The sequence below is a fragment of the Peromyscus maniculatus genome, chromosome 12, assembly GCF_049852395.1.
Source record: "Peromyscus maniculatus bairdii isolate BWxNUB_F1_BW_parent chromosome 12, HU_Pman_BW_mat_3.1, whole genome shotgun sequence".
NCBI lineage: Eukaryota > Metazoa > Chordata > Mammalia > Rodentia > Cricetidae > Peromyscus > Peromyscus maniculatus.
This window is the reverse complement of record NC_134863.1, coordinates 17178935-17196581: the sequence shown is the minus strand read 5'-3', so window position 1 is coordinate 17196581 and position 17647 is coordinate 17178935. Positions and strand designations below refer to the sequence as shown.

The window sequence follows — 17647 nt, the reverse complement described above, 5'->3', positions numbered from 1 at the left end:
AGCGTTACTCAAGATTTTTCTTTTCTTTTCTTACTTTATTTTTAAGCTCCTTTTGTAGGACTAAATAAAGAACTGGATCAGAATATATTTAGGAGAGAAAAACACACCAATTCCTTCAGCTATGGCTTCAGACGTCATTGCTCCCTGAAGGTGAGTATAGAAGTATGGAGCTCAGGGGTACTAAACTTAACAGCATAAAACGTTTTCATATACTTTTCCATGGCTTGGTGCTCGATGGTTGTAATTTAGATATTTTTGCTTCACGTTGTATAATTTGCTGATGCAAATGCACCAGCAAAGAACACACACACACACACACACACACACACACACACACAATCTTCATAAAGGCACCCGTAGGCTGCAGGGAGAAGTACAGAAAGAGGCGTGCAATAGAAGGAAAGATTACATCAAGAGAGCTTAATCCCTGTCACCCAGAGAATGAGTGCAACCTAGGGGGAAAAAGCTGTCTCTAAAAGGAAGAAGGCAGTAGAGAGCTTCAATCACTTTTCCTTTTGTTCATTCGAAGTGGTAGATAGGTCTGTGCACTCAAAAGGAAAACAATAGCGACAGATTTGTTTTTTTTTTTTTTTCTGTGCAACATTTACTACTTAAAACAGCAACATGATTTATGCTTTTCGAGTGTTTCAATTTCAGAAGAAATCTGAATGAGGAGATAGTCTGTGGAAAGACATTCCGATGAACTGGTTCGGCAGGTCCCTGTTTGGAAGGAACACTGCCTGGGGCTTGCCGGGGAGATAGAGGCAGCTTTACTGGAGGGAGTGGAGAGCCACAGAAGGGGCCTGCTTCTCCTCTCACCGCTCCACACGGGACTCGCACTTATGACTAATCATCATTAGGGCGATCTGTTGCCACCAACCGCACCGTAGACTGGGAACCGGGCGACTTTTGCATGAGGGTTTTGCAATATTATCACCCCTCCCCGACCACACACACACACACACACACACACACACACACACACACACACACACACACACACACACACACACACCTCTAAAAACAGTAAGGAGAGAGACGTTATTCCCAAAACTCTGGATGTTTAGACCACGTGGGTTTTATTTAGAAGAGGTTTTGCTTTAACAAAGGTTCATCCAGGACGTGTGGCCCCTGCACCACCTCACTAGAGGAGCCCCAGCAAGGTGGACTCAGGGTTCTTTCTTATCCCCTAAAGAAGCTAAGTCAAGGGGGAGATGAGATGGATGTCAGTCAATAGCACCATTAGTGCCCGTGCGTGGAGACCAGTACCCAAGACTCTCGACTCCCAGGCCAGAGTTTCTTACCCGAATTTGACTACTCCAGAAGTTTGTGTGCCTTTAAACATGCTTCGTATTTTATACAGCCTCGAACTGAAAACCCTTCTCATGATAAGCAACCACAGAAGAACTCAGTCCTGCATATGATGCATCCTTTATTTAATTATGAGGAAACAGAGATGGCATATTGGGATGCTTGCTTCCTTTCTCAATTTTTCGCCAAACAGATTGCTGTCCTCCTCCAAACCCTCCTTAGCCTTTTCTATTAGGTCGATTTCACACACTCCAATAGTCTCTTTTCCTAAAGAGGCTATTTTTATTGTGAAGAAGCAAATAAAACGCACAGTCCAATAAGGAGCTGTCTTTAATGCAGCGGCTGGGAGGCTTTGCTCTCGTTCCTTTCATCTAGAGCAGCCAGCATCACCCCAATAAAGCTCCATCTAACCCCAAATAATCAGATACCCCACCCAGACATCTAAAGGAGAGGCCACTTTACACAGCCACGCTTTACAAGACCGTCCAGCGCCAATTGGAAGAGTAGCGAGTGGCAGGGTTCAGGAGGACAAATCATGATTTGATTTCTGATATGGTTTCTGTTTCCTTATCCTGTGCCACAGAGGTACAAGAGTCCCTCATGAAAATCCCTGCTGGAGGGGGGCGGGGCTTGGACTTGCCTCTACTGGATGTGCCTCCCCATGGGAGGCCTTGCCTTCTTGTGGGGGGAGAGTGGGGAGTGGGTTGGGAGGGGGAGGCTGGGGGGAGTGGGAGGAGGGAAGAGGGGGTGTGTAAAATGAATGAAAGAATTTTCTTAATGAAAAAAAAAAAAGAAAGAAAATCCCTGCTCACTTTTCACTGCTTTAAGAAGGTGTGGCAAGAAATGACTTAAGTACTATCCATTAAGAATCCCCAGCTTCTTGGCAAGATGGTAAGTAAGTGCAAAGGAGCCAGACCTGTTCCTTGTTGTTATTGTTGCCGTTTTGTTTTGAAATACAGAAGAGAACCACACATCTCTTCTAAACACAGTAAGTTCAATAGACAGAGAGGCAACAGTTCAACTCCTGGAGTGGCAGGTAGGACACTTCCGGTGGACCCCAGGAGCCCTCAAATGAGGGGGAGAGTCAAGGAAAAGAAGCGCTCTAGACTAGTTCCCAAGGAGGCAGGTCCACTGCACACGGAAGGTGTGAATGTCATGCACACCTACTGTTGTTCTTTTGCCCTGGAGAGGTCCCTGTGACCCTTCCAACCAGTAATAATACAGACAGCTGCTGGTGGTGCTGATTAACTTTGTTTTATGCCCCATCCTCAGCATGCCATCAATGTGGTTCTTGTATTCTAGTTGGTTGGACACCTAATTGTTCCTCTTGTGATAGCGAAACTAAGAGAATGCTGATTTTCATCTCTGTTGCTACCTGTGAACTAGCAGTCAAGTCTCAATAAATATGGGCAAGATGAACAGGGACTGTTTGAAAGGAAGACTGGATCATGAGGCCCCCAAACCTGATTTTTTTCCACAATGAGCCACAGAGAGGATAGAATGTGAGACCATAGACATGTACAGACTCCTTAAGTCTTCCCCAGTCTTCTAGTTACTGATGCCCAGCTGAGCAAGGACATGGCTAACTGGTACAACTCTTGCTTGCCTGTCTGCCTGCCTGCTTACCTTCCCTTTCTTGGTTTCTCAAGACAGGGTCTCTCTACATAGCCCTGGCTTTCCTGGAACTCACTTTATAGACCAGGCTGCTCCAACTCAGAGAGCCACATGCCTCTGCCTCCTAAGTGCTGGGATTAAAGGTATGCCAGAACTCATCTTTTTTTTTTTTCATATATATGTGTGTGTGTGTGGTAATTCTTTGGGCATTTCACATCATGTACCCCAATCCCACTCACCTCTCAGTCTCTCCATATCTACCCCTCACCCCTGCAGCATTCCCCCTAAAAGAAAACTCTTTTCTTATACTGATTCCATCTCAACTATTTGCCATCCTCAAAGTCCTTTCCTTGCTTGTGGATTTTCAGGAAAATTTATCACATTTCTCAAATTTACTTAAGATGAGCTCCAAATTGATGGTCCTCAGACACGTTCTGTGTTTCCAGGAAACTGCTTTTAGTGTCGTTTTGACCTTGTTTTTGTTGTTGTGTTTTTTAAACTTGTTTTTGAGGCAGGGTCTCAAGGATTCTAGATTTGCCTCAAACCGGCTATGCAGCTGCGGGTGGTTCCAATGCCTCTGATCCCACCTCCGGAGTCCTGACATTATAGGGATACATCGCCATACCTGCTCATGAAGTTCTGGGGCTTGACCCCGGGACTGGGCATTCTCTGCAAGGGTCCTACCGACTGAGCTACATGCCTGCCCTTCCAGGAAAGGTTCCAAACTGTCGTCTGAGTCACTAGGTGATTCATGTGTCTTTCCGTTCTTTGTAAGCAGCACCATTCATTAGCTAACATTCAGTGTTTTATGTATTTCAGCTAAATCCTTTCTTTCAGTCACTCCCTGTCTCCAAGAACATGCTTTGTCTCTTTTCTTTTAAACAACCTTATTATTTCCTCAGCTTTCCAATGGCAATGAGCTCATCAGAATTTCTGCTGCTGTCACGTGTACAGTCCCCCGCTGCGTGGAGCCCTTTCCCTCAAGAAGGTTGGTTTGTACAAGGTCCTGTCTGTCAGGACCTAGAAGGTCCTTGGGAGAGACTTTTTTTCATTTATTCCCTTATTTTGCAGACTAAGCATGTGTAGTAAGCTGTGGGTGCCAACTGGATACAGGGCCACGCAAATGCTCACTGCCAGGAGGCACTGTTAACTTGTAGTACACCATGTGAAGATTGTCCCTGAAGCCACAGCAGTCAGCGGCCATGACTGAACTCTGGGCTAGTAGTCTAGGATAAGTGCATATTTTTCATCTTTTCTATTCATCTTTCAATATTCAATCAGCAAACATTGTTCCTTGAATACCCCTGACTTTGGAGACTATCACTCCATGCTTGTTCAATTAAGAACATGAAGTCTTTTCCAGAGAGGACATTTGAGTGAGCCATCTCTATGATTAAGAAAATACAGGCTGGGGGAAGGAAGAGAGAATATGATCAAAATACATTTATGAAATCCTCAAAGATTTAATAAAAAATTAAAATGAAAGGGGAGGTAATGGGGTATATTTACTTCTTTCTGACAAAACATACATTGTCAAACATTCAGGGAATGTATTTTATCTATAGTGTTATACTTAGCGCTTGATTTGATTTGATTTGTTTTGATACAGGATCTTCTTATGGTGCTCAAGCTAGTCTCAAATTCATGAGTTCAAATTTATGAGTGATTCTCCTGTTTTTTTCTCTCACCTTGCTAGTACCACACATGTGCTTCCCAAACACCATGCCCAGATTTATCTTATTTTCTAAAAGCTGTAATGTAGTAAATCCTTGCACATATTTTAGTATGAACCCTAGTCAGAAATGCCTATTTTAGAGCAAACACTGATTTAGAAGTTTCTTCTCTGTCTTTAGAGTTTTATATCCTTACCCAGTCACCGGCCGTTCCCCTGAATTAGTTTTATCCCTATTAAAAAATGTATGAAATGTTTGCTCCAGTAGTTCTGCCCATCAGAGACACCTAAAAGGTGTATAGAAGGGTAGACACTGTCCTTTTCCCCATCAGGTTCTGACTCTAGATCTGGAGTGGAACCCAAGAGTTCCCAGACCTTAACAAATTTCTAAGTATTCTTAACGCTGTTGGTCCTCAGACCACGTTTTGAGAATTAAACCATGACTTGGGTCTATATAGATCTGACTTCACTGCTATGTTAAGGGTTAAACCCAGGTGCATCTGTGTGTTGAACACCAAAGTTCATGTTCCCAATCACTCCACTGGAAGAGAATAGTGCAAAACCACTCATTGACAGCTGAGTAACATATAACTTATTAAGTAAAATAAGTATGTTTTCTTTTCTTTTATTTTTCTTTTTTTTGTTTTTTTAGAGACTGTGTTTCTCTGTGTAGCCTTGCGCCTTTCCTGGAACTGGCTTTGGAGACCAGGCTGGCCTTAAACTCTCAGAGATCCGCCTGCCTCTGCCTCCCGAGGGCTGGGATTAAAGGCGTGTACCACCACTGCCTGGCTAATAAGTATGTTTTCTAATGAGTTCTGTGAGACCTGAACATAAGAAATATTACATTGGTTTTCAAAAGAAGTCTTCAAACTTCAGCAATAGTTAAAAAAAAAAAGGAAGAAAGAAAAATAAAAGAAAGAAAAAGAAAAACCTCACCCTGTCTACTTTTAAGTAGGAATGGCCAAGTCCCATTTCACAGCATGCTAACATGTCATGGAATAACACTTGATTTTAAAAAGGATGAGTATATAGAAATTTCATATTTTTTTCTTTCTTCATTGGTAATTGCCACACTTGGAATTAAAAATTTATAGTTTTGAAAGAGATCACATTTTAACCATACATAAATTACCATTGAGAACCAGGCCCGTGAAAAGTATAGCTCCAACCCCTTCATGCACAAAATTGACATCTCAAAAATTGTTTGTCTACTGTAAGTAGTCAGTACCAGCAGCTTCCTCCTGCAGCCTGGGAAACAGAGGCTCAGATACATTCTGTACTTTTTCTAAGTGGACCAAAATAGTGAATGACAGAGCCGGATTGACTTCAGACAGCTGGCTCTTTGCCTCCAGAGGCTGAACCCTTTAGACCTCTTCTCCCAGCAGCCAGCAGAGCAGATCTAGAGGCTCAGAAAGCCGGGGCTACCCCCAGCTCATGCTTATCACAAATGTCCCAAGGGTCACTTGAATCTTAGCTATCTCATCATTAAGAAAAGGTGTGACAGTCACTAGAGCATTTCCAAAGTTCCCATAATTCTCTAAAAGTTTTCCAAGTTTTTCCGGTTGAAACTCTGTCTCCCGGCTGAAGGAAAGGCTGGAGTCCTTCCTTTCAAGTCAGCTTGCTGGGATGTCAATGTGCTAAGGTTCCGAGACGAAGCAAGGTCACCCCCAGCTCCCCTGCGTCTGCTGAAATCCCTGTCTGTTTATCTGTCCTTTTCAACTGCTCCATTGTGGATGCACACACACAGAGCACAGTGTCTTAAGTAACTTTGCTGAGGTTACACCAGAGACAGGTGTTAAGGAAACTATTCCCCTGGGGCTATCGTTTCTAGCTCTCCCTCTGCAGAAGGGGAGGGAGGGGCAGAAGGGAAAGGGTTTCTTTTCAGATTAAACACCGGGACTGCAAACACCTTCCCCCAGGCAATCCATTCTCTGCCAGTGTGGGCTGCAGTTTACCCAAACACCAAAGCAAAAAGCAAACAGCCTCTTTTGTAAGGGAAGAGCTGTCAGCTGTCAAGTGATATTTGTGAATTTCTAGAGAAGAAAGAAAGAAAAGAAAACCCTTGCCCTTATTTTATTAAGCAGCCTGTTTGTTCAAGGTTGAAATGCATATGTGTGTTTAAGGTAAAGTCTCCCAGTTGGCACTCTTGAACAAAGTGATGTCTTCCTATTGGCCAGGCCACACAAAGAAGAAAATAGAAAAACAGTCTGCTGTCGGGGACATCTAAACTCAGTCTAAACTAAGTGTAGAGTGAGCTTCCCCGTGAGCAGAATAGGTGATTACACGCGGATTCCACAGGACTCACTAGAACATTTAGTGTTTAGTGGAATGTTTCCTTGCTCCCATGTTTTAATTGTATTCAGAGAATGAACACACATAGCTCACCAGCTGAGGAGATTGCCAGGGCTTCTACAGGAAAGGTTAAGAAGTGCTGGAGGAAAAGGAGAAAATGATGTAGCCATTCCCATGCCCAGGACAAATTCTAGACACTATGCACACTGTTTTTCCACCAGGTCTTTTCCACACCATCCCTATCACAGCCTGCCCATGCATCAACTAGCTGCTCCAGTCTCCAAGAGGACTTACTTCTCTTCACCCCAAATGCCTAGCCTTATGCATCCTTTGGATAACTTGACTAAAATGAAAGGTGCCACTTATGGAGGCATTTCAGCATGGTGTGCAATCAATGGACACGTCTGCCTCCTACAGATGTTTGCATTTTTTCCACAGAAGATACTGGATCACCAAAGTTACCTCCAGTTTGTAACCCCTCGTCACAACTAATGGATATGTAAACACACAGCAATAATAATAAAAGAAAGAATTCATGGAAACAAGCCCATTGTGAACACAATTTTATCCCATAATTATGCGTTTATGTATCTATAAGAGAACATCCATATCTAAATATTTTTCTAAAAATTATTATCAGTAGAAAAGTTAAAATATGGTGAATCTGAACAATCTATATTATAACAATGAAGGGTGGTTTTTCTTGTGAATATTAGCAAATAAGCTCTATAATAAAAATATTTAAAAAAAATTATAAAACTGATTTATTGACATTCCAGCCAGGGAAGCAGGAATACATTTTGTCTGGAACCCCCAGTGACCACACCTATCATAATCCCAGAAGAATTTCCAACCAGGCAATACATAGCCACCACACTCTAAGAACCACAGAGTAAACAGAAGCCAAGGAAGAAAACACCCACCCAACAAAGACAAGACCAGATATCACCAAGAATTACAATCTTCCCAAACCCAGATGCCAAATTGCCAGCGTACAATCAATAACAGCCAGGACAATACATCTCCACTAGAGCCGGTCAACACCAACAAAGTAGGCCCTAAGAATTGCAATATAGCTGAAGCACAAGAGAAAGACCTTGAAATAGCCTTTATGAATATGATAAAGGTCTTAAAGATTAAATAAACTCCTTAAAGAAATCAATGAAAACACAAACAGTAGAAGGAATTGAGGAAAACTTATCAAGACCTGAAAGAGAAAAATAGAATCGATAAGGAAAACTCAAACTGTGGAAAATCTGGAAATGAACTTCAAGGAACATGAACAGGCACTTCAGAGGCAAGCCTTACCAACAGAATATAAGAGATAGAAGAGGGAATCTTAGGCATTGAAAACATGATAGAATAGATGGATACTTTGATCAAAGAAAATGTTAAGTGTAAAAAAAATTCTGAATTCTGGCATTAAACATCCAGGAAATCTGGAATATTATGAAAAAAATCTAAAAAAAATAGGAATAGAAGAAGAAGTAACAAAGGTCAAAGGCACAAAAAATATTTTTGAAAAAAAATCATAGAAGAATATTTCTCTAACCTGAAGAAGGAGATGTCTATCAAGTTATGAGAGGCATACAGAACACCAAATAGACTGGACGAAAAATAAATTCCCCTTGTCATATAATATTCAAAACACTAAAATACAAAACAAAGAAAGAATTTAAAAATCAACAAATTTAAGATCCTAAAAGGAAAAAAATCAAGTAACATATAACATATAAAGGCGGAACAATAACCCCTGAATTCTCAGTGGAGGTGCTAAAAGCCTGAAGGGTCTGGACAGATGTTCTACAGACTCTCAGATATCATCCCAGACAACTAGACCCAACAACACTTTCAATCACAATAGATAGAGAAAATAAGACATTCCATGATAAAGCCAAAATTAAGCAATATCTATCTACAAATCCAGCCCTCCAGAAGGTACTAGAAGGAAAGTTCAACATTAGGAGATTAAGTACACCCAAGAAAACACAAGGAATAAATAATCTCAGACCAGCAAATTAAAAGAGAGAACACACACACACACACACACACACACACACACACACACACACACACAACAAATTAACAGTAATCAACAAACCCTGCTCATTGAAAACTCTCAACATCAATGGTCTTAATTACCCAATAAAAAGACACAGGCTAACAGAATGGATGTGAAAACAGGGCCCATCCTTCTGCTGCATACAAGAAACATACTTTAGCATCAAGGATAGATATCACCTTAGATAAAAGGATAGAAAGAGATGCTTCCAGTGGATGGACCTAAGAAGCAAGCTGATGTAGCCATTTTAATATCTGGCAAAACAGACTTCAAACCAAAACAATTCAGAGAGATAGGGAAGAACACTAAATAATCAAAGGAAAATCTACCATGAGGATTATCAATTCTTAACATCTACGCACCAAACACAAGGGGACCCAAGTTCATAAAAGAAACACTAGTCCAGTTTAAATCACACATTGACCCTCACACACTAACATATTGTGGGAGACTTCAATATATTCTCTTCTATGCTATTTCTTGGTAGATGACAGAGGAAAAACACCGAGATTCTTGGAGTCACCACTAAAATATGCAAATAAACTAAAGACAAAATAGATAAATTAAAATAATGCAGTCGAAAAAGAGAACAAGTAACCAAAATGACAGAATAAATGGAAACATGAACAATGGAATGAAGAAGCAGAAAACAATCATAGTCCTAAAGCACACTAATCCCATTATATCTAAATGGTGTATACGGCACAAAGGACACAAGTTGTCAGAATGCATGGAAGTAATCCAATTACATATTATTAAGAAAAATTCATTTCAAAACAATGATTTCTCAAGTATTACTCGAGACAAAATAGACTAACATGGAAGCACACTGGCAGAGGTTAATTGAAGGAGAACACAAGGACCAATTCGCCATGAATGTTAATAATCTTAGATATCACGTACCCAACACACATGTAAAAAAAATGTAAACACTTGAAAAGACAAACAGATCCATAATTATTCCTTGGAAACTTCAACACTCAGTAGTCAATATACCAGGAGACAGAAAAACAGAAAAGATGTAGAAGTATACAGTTCCAAATCCAACTGGATCCAGTTGTTATTTATAGAACTTCCCACACAACAAAAGCAGAGTGTGTGGTCTTGTACTTCAGTGGTAGTCTTTCTAACACTAATAAGTCAAAGTTGAAGTTCCAGAAAAGTGTAAATATATTTAAAACTAAACAGAACCTGAAAAACACATTAATCACATCAGTATTTATTGGATGAGGCTATGGCAATGTCTAGTGGGAAATTTATTATAGTCAATGCTAGAATCTGCAGGAGAAAAAGAAAATAATCAACTCACCAATATAAATGAGGAGGCTTAGACATTAGAGCATTGATAAAATGATGGCTGTAAGAAAAGAAAGGAGAAGCAGGGGAGGAGGAGGAAGAGAAAAAGCAGGAGAACGAAATGATGAGGAAATGAGAAAAATGAGGAAGATGAGAAAGAGGAAAAAGAGGAAGAGGAAGAAGGGAAATGGTAGGGAGGAGAAAAGAAATTTCAGGAAAAAAATAAGGGAGAGGTGCAAAATAAAACAAAAGACACAGAAGTCAGGAAAGCAAACCAGAAAAAAATGAGGTTGGATAGAGAAAACTATTAGAAAAAAAGGTAAAGTAAAATTTGAGGTGTTTTGTTGAAAGGTAATCAATATTGGTAAGTCTCTGGTACTGAAAGTTTCCAGCATAGTACATGAAAATATAATTATCTATCTTTCCAGTATTAGCAGACTATAAAGGAAATATTCCAAACAATTCTATATGCATGGACTTAGTAACTATAATTCAATTTATCATTTCTCAAAAACTACATCTTGTCAAGACTCGCCCAAGAGAAAAGAATAGCAGCAATCCTATAAAGGAATTCGGTTCCTAGCTCCTGGAAAAGACATACCAGACCTTGATGGTTTCACTGGGTAAATTCTATCAAGTATGCAAAAGAGAATTATCATTCTATAGAACCTTTCAATTTCAACCAACGTTTGTGCTGGGAATAGAATCCCGGTCCTCTAGAAGAGCACCCCAGGCTTTTAATGTCTGAGTCACCTCTGCAGCTCTAAATATTGTAATTTTTAATGCTCAAATTTTTCTTATATAGACATTCTTTAGTTGAATTTTTCAGCCTGACTTCTTCAAATTTCTTAGTTCCTCCAATGCTTTGATGGTAACAGTTTCGCAAATGTGGACTCACCCCACCCCGTCATAATCAATTTTGCTCATGTTCCAAAGCATAATTACAAATCACCCTTTCTGTAACCTATTGCTGGTCTTTCTCAGTCTTAATACATCACAACACTGTCATGTTTCTGTAAGAATATCCATACTTCTGAGTAGATTTCATGGATAATTTTATACCCATTTGCTATTTTATAACCTTTAATGCTATTTCATGGTCTTCTCAAGGGAAGAAACAATGATTTCCTCATCTACAGCATAACATGCCATAGGTAGTTACTAAATAATAAGTGTGTTTGGACTTGTATACATGATGGGAATTTTATATAAATCTGGGTCATAGAAGTAGGCTGATATGTGCTGGAACAGGTACTATGGCCAAACACATATACATACATACATACATACATACATACATACATACACACACACACACACACACACACACACACACACACACACACACACAAAGATTGCAGTCTATTGAGATGTAAAATTGAAGGTTTCTCACGTATATCTGGGATGAGTCAGTAAGGTTATAAATACAGAGCACTTTAGGTAATTACCACTCAGTTTCCTTTAAGTAAAATCGGATTTAACGTGAAATATAAAGGGTAAATAAATGCAAAATAGTTATTTGGCCAGCATCCATCACTGAGGAAAATGTTTAACTGTTAATATTTAATCCACATTTTGAATGTATTAGAGGCATGCTTACACAGATCCAAAGTAATACAAATCTGAGAAATATAGTAACATATAAAACAATAGAATCAAGGATCATTATGGCACTTGATAAAACATATAAAATATGAATTTCTTTTGAGATATTTCACTCAGCCTCATTCACTAACCCAATAGAACTAATTTTCAGCAGCATAAAACACATTTTAATAAAAAAAATACACAGTATCTACAATCTAATTTAACATCTACACTTTAATTTCCTTTGCTAATAATCAGACCAAAACATGATTCCATTTCTTGCCCATATGAAAAATCAGGGGGAAAAAAATAGGATGAATTTCTCAATTTCTGTCCTTAGTAATCTGACATGTCTCCTCACGTCCATCATGGAGTTGCATTTCTCAGACAGTGAGAAAAGAATTGGCCGAGTTCCCAGCTTATTAAAATACTATATTGATGGGGGAAGTAATTTATGTGTAGACTTTACAAAGTATTTAGCAATTACCCGATAGTGGAACTGAAGAAACGAGCCCCACACAGTCTCATAGCAGTTGAGAAGGACCAGGCATCTGAGAGTCTCCCTGCTTTTTAACTTACAGAGCAGAGCACTATCACAGCGTCCTGCGCACACTCCCTATTTTGCCATGCCTGCTGCTGAGGCCTGTGGTGATCTGGCCCGGACTGTGTAACTGTCATTCATATAGAACTATGTGTGTGCAAAGATGAAGAGAAAACAGCATCAGAATAGTGCTAATATAGAAGTTGAAAATTCATATGCAATTAGAATTTATGACAATTGTAAGTTCTTTTGAGTTAAAAAACGGGGTATCTACAGAAAGGTAAGCTTGATTATTTAATGAGATTCAGTCTTTCTCTCCTTCTATGTACATGTCAAAACAGCTGCCTGGAGTGCTTTATTATTATTTCTTCCTCTCTGGTAAAACCCTACTGCCTTCTTTCTGAACCCCAACTATGTGCTCTCGAGCACGCCAATGACAAAAATGTGGTGGCCGCTGATTCCTGAAGAGACGGAGAAATAAACAAGTGTAGCATTGCGTAACACAGAACATACCAAAAGTTATCATCACCGTTGCTTCAGAGGGATGGTATTTAATTCCAGAGGGTGGAAATGGTGACATAGAAAGAATTCCAAGAGAGAGCAGGGCAGAGAGGGCAGTGAGGGACAGATAAGAACTGGATAGGGGGAAGAAAAACGTGGAAATGATATTTTGGAAGAGAATGTTTTCAACAACAAAATGAAACAACAGAACAGTCTGGAACATTAGGATACCAAGTATGTCGGTATATGAATTACAATGTTGGGAACTGGAATTTAAAAGCTTGTGATTTTAAATTTCATAATGTAAGCTATTCCTATGTAGCCAAGAGTTAGAATTGAAAATCTTTTCAGTATAAGCACATACAATTTCTTTAAGGCAGGTGCACCTTTGTTTGGAATCATCTGAGGGGTTTTTTTGTTTTTGTTTTTGTTTTTTAGTACAGGATTTGTATCAAAATTAACAGTAATACTACTGACCTAGCCAGAGACAGAAGTCACTAGTATGGTTTCACCACTTAATAAATAGGTAATAAACCTAACATCCTAACATTATGAGTGACACAGTGGAAAAGCCCAGGAAATACCACTTATTTCTCATCTATGTTCCTTTTGACTTTGTTTCCTGAGTATGTGCACAGAAGTTACTTCTTCCTTCGGCATTACTGTGAAGCTAAATGAGGAAAGTGCTTCCCACAGCGGATGGATCTGGGTAGCATCAGACCCGGCTTCTGCTTCTCTAGGGCTGTGAGCACCCTGGTGCCATCATCCTCTCTAATTTGGGCTTACCATAAAGAACAATGAAGAAAACAGACAGACAAATGAAAAGAAAAAGCAGCAGCTAATCATTTCCCAGTTGGCTAGATCTGCTCTCTTCCCAATGGTCTTTCTGTTCAGAGCCGTCTCCTTTTGATTTGCTGATAGCCTGGCCCACACTTTGAAGAGGAAGCTCAGGGTACTCACCCACATGGGGTCACTGAGGTCTGAGTCCTGCATGCGAATACAATCCATGCTGATCTCAATCTTGTTGGTTGCACCATTTTCTGACGGTTCATCCACAAAGTTCAAGTCGATGGGCTGTACCGAACATATAGGCCTAGCACAAGAGGAGGACAGTATGCATCACCAATCGGGAGAAACTGCAAGGCATTTAACTAATTAATAATGATGAAGATTTTTCTGCTTCAGTGCTAGCCAGTCCTTGCTTAGAATCAGAAACCCCAAGTTTGAGTCTGGACTCAACCCTTTCCCATGCGCATCATCCGAGGAAGGTCAAACTAAATCCTACTTGGCAAGTTGGAGACATGACCTCTGCTGGCTGACACGAAGGCTAACGTGGATAGGCCAGGGACAGTGCCATGTGCAGATCCTGGAAGGTCAGTGGTGGGCAGTAAGCACTCTAGTGTCCCCTTTCATCTTTCTATCAACTTAACTAAAACCTGGTTTTGAGAAAAGCAGTAATAAACATTTTTCACAGAGATGTAAAATGACTAATGAAATAGAGTGTTTCGCCTTCTCAGGGGATACGTCTTCAAGAAAAAGGAAGAAGGCTTGAAGGCCAGACATTGATACTGGGGAAGGTGTTTCAGATTGTTCTGGGAAAAACATTTAGAATGTGTACAGTGCTACTACTTCAAAGTAATGACGTTCTTTTGGTATTGAAAACTGGAGAAAGAAAACTTTATTTTCAATGCTGTTATATAATCGACGGCCTTAAATTTACAAAAGGATAACTTTGGTTAACTGACTCTCAAAATGATCTGTAGTAAATGATGTTTCAGCCATTTGTGTTGACTTATTTTTAAAGAGTTCAGGTGCACTTCTTGATTATTCGATACTTACTGTTCCAGAAAATCCCAGATATGCTGGAAAACTTCTGGGCTGAGGAACTCACTTGTCTGGGTGCTCTGTGACATGGCGGATCGGTAATAACTTTCTTTCCAAGAGAAATGAGCTGGGGTTTCTACGAAACTTAAAAGGACAAAAAAAAAATGAAACTAAGATTATAGTTTCTGTATTCACGACACTGGCTAATTAAATCAAATCTAAACGAAAACACCAATGAGTCTATAAAGTCATACAGGCATACGGAACACAGTTCCTAAGTTGCACAAATGATGTTTCTTTAGAAAGCATCCCAGACTACACTCTGCAGGCAATCAAGACAGAACTTCCAATGCTAGACAATCAAGTCATTTTTATCAAATGCATCTCTCTTAATTAATAGCATTGTTACTGCATGCTATACTTACACTTCCCAACAGAGTGTAGATTTCAAAAAGAAAATAAACAGCCCTTCATTAAATCTGTCGGCAAGGCTGACCTATCATTAAACCTATTTTATAAGTGCCTCAAATGATTATCTGCCCATTCTGCCTCCAGCAGGTAAGGAGTAGAATTGGAAAACAGAAGTCATTTCAGAGAACTTCAATTTTGCCCTAGGATTAATAACTTCTCTTGTAGTTACAATTTTAGTACCACACTGTAGGACAATAAATATAAGCTTCTTGGACCTAAGGCTTTAATTTTTTAATCACTAGTTGCTTACCAGGTTGTGTGTGTGTGTGTGTGTGTGTGTGTGTGTGTGTGTGTGTGTGTGTGTGTAGGTGTTACTTAATTGGAATTAGAATTCATAGTTAACTAAGGGATACACAAACACCAGGATTCTGTGCTAATTAATGCCACTTCAACTTGTTCATTTTGTGGCTAGGTTCTCAAGTATGATTTTTTTTTTTTTAAATTCAACATTGATCCCTGTTTATCTAGAATGAAACTCCAGCTTTTTTTTTTTTTCAGTTGATATATTCTCCAAGTCTGAATATTATCTGCCTAGATAATCTGGGTAGTGATTTGCTATAATGATCAGTAGGCTAATTTTACCTCAGAATGAAATTAGTTATGCTCTTAAATCATCGCTGTTCATGTAAAAATGAATGAAATTAATAGTGTAAGAGGACAGTTAATCTTCTTACTCCCCTTTCAAATATTTACTCTATATTCTATTTACCTAGTAGGAGATTACAACACTGGGTTTATTAATAAATCATACCATACCACCCTACCTCAGCAGTACATTCATTGATCAGTTTAAATAATATAAAAATAATGAATAAAATATGCATCCTTCACCAAGAAGCATCTGAGTATTGGAAATAAAAAGTGAGTATGACTGTCTCATTCCTCTGGGAGGTCATGATGGAGACAAGGGGAAAACAAATCTATAATAAACATGGTGAGTGTAAACATCTCTATTAAATCATGATATATAATTTTGGCAGGCCCAAAGAAAGAGACAAGTGGCTGAGGGAGAATCAGCCTGAGCAGTAAGAGCTAATGGGCACTGTAGGTAGACTAGCAAGGAGGTCAACCAGTTGTCTGTCTCATCCACTTTGGTCTACAGTCAAATATGAAGGGCTAACATGGACAATAACTTAGTGCATATGAAACATAAAGGCTGTGCAAAATTTTGGACACAGAATGTGGAGATATGCAATTGGGGAGGATATGGAACTTAAGTGCTGTGTCAAAACAAGCGTGGGCACTAGGACTTACATTGAAAGGTCCTTTCGTAAGCTATTCTTTGAAGATTTATTTCTAATTTTAATCTGTGTCTGTGTGGGTATATATGTTCATGAGTGCTGGTATCGGTGGAACCCAGATAAGGGAATTGGATCTCTTGGAGGAGGAGTTACAGGTGATTGTGAGCTACCAGGCATGGTTACTGGGAACCAAACTCTGCAAGGAATTTCAAAGGAACATCTAGTCCTTTAGTCCTCCATAATTTGAGAGGGGGAAAAAAACATTACTTTTCATCAGTAGTATGTCACCTATCTCATGCATATTCATAAACACTCCTTTAAATTATACAACTCAGAAGCCAATGGGCTGGTACCCGCGTCCTCTGACACACATTCCTTCCTTATGGTGAGTGGCTACAGTCATTGTTTCTAGAGTATGCTATCATTTACTTTACTTTGCTAAATAAACTTCCTCTTAAACTGGGTGGGCTTTTTTTCTTTCCTCTCTAAGAGTACAAAAATTTAGAAATGTACACCTAGTGAGATACTGACCTTCGAAGAGAGAAGAAGAAATGATAGGGGAAGGCAGATGAATGGGGTGAGGGGAGGAGAAAGGAAGAGAGAGGAGGGGAACAGAGTTCAAGGCTGTCGATTAGGACATGCTTACACATCTCCTTTGCAAACAGAGTTAATTTCTTGTTCAGTAGTTCAGCATGCAAACACTATGGGGGAGGGAGTGCAGAGGTCACCTAGGGCCATAGGGCATGAACGATGAAGTAAGCACTGCCCATCTTTTAAGTCTTTGCCTATGGGAGAATCTCAGTATCAATTACTCATGCAACAATGGCTTCCTTCAAAGGTCTCTGTCAAACCAGTCACGCCCAAACACTGCAAGTCTGAAGGGTTTTTTTTTGTTTTTTTTTTAAGTTCTTTATGGCCTTTTTTTTTTTTCTTTAAACAAACTATCCTTCACTCTGTATTCTAATTCAGAAAAGAATACTTTTCTTCATAGAAGTTACTGGAAAACACACATCAGTCAACAGCTGGCGTTTTCTTTTGCTTTGCCCCTGGTCCCAGAAAGCATCACTGCCACCTTGATTCTGTTCATTGACCACGTGGAAAGGCTAGACTGAAATACCAAACTAAAGAACAATCAGACCAGCTGTGTTATGCTCTAACGTGGCTCTTTCTGCAGTCTTTAAAAATAAACTAGGACATAAGATGCTAATACTTTCCATACCTGGACTAACCTATGG

The 17647-nt window shown here is 39.6% G+C and overlaps 1 protein-coding gene across 5 annotated transcripts in view; it reads right to left on the bottom strand.

Moving 5' to 3' along the window:
* Tp63 (tumor protein p63) overlaps nucleotides 1-17647 on the bottom strand; it is a 199589-nt gene that overhangs the window by 112757 nt on the left and 69185 nt on the right. For all 5 annotated transcript variants that reach the window (XM_006985084.4, XM_006985085.4, XM_042259117.2 and 2 more), the window contains exons 2-3: nucleotides 14716-14844; nucleotides 13837-13969 (exon numbers count right to left, since the gene is read on the bottom strand). In XM_006985084.4, coding sequence (XP_006985146.1) covers nucleotides 13837-13969; nucleotides 14716-14844 — 262 coding nt within the window. The remainder of the gene's footprint in view (nucleotides 1-13836; nucleotides 13970-14715; nucleotides 14845-17647) is intronic.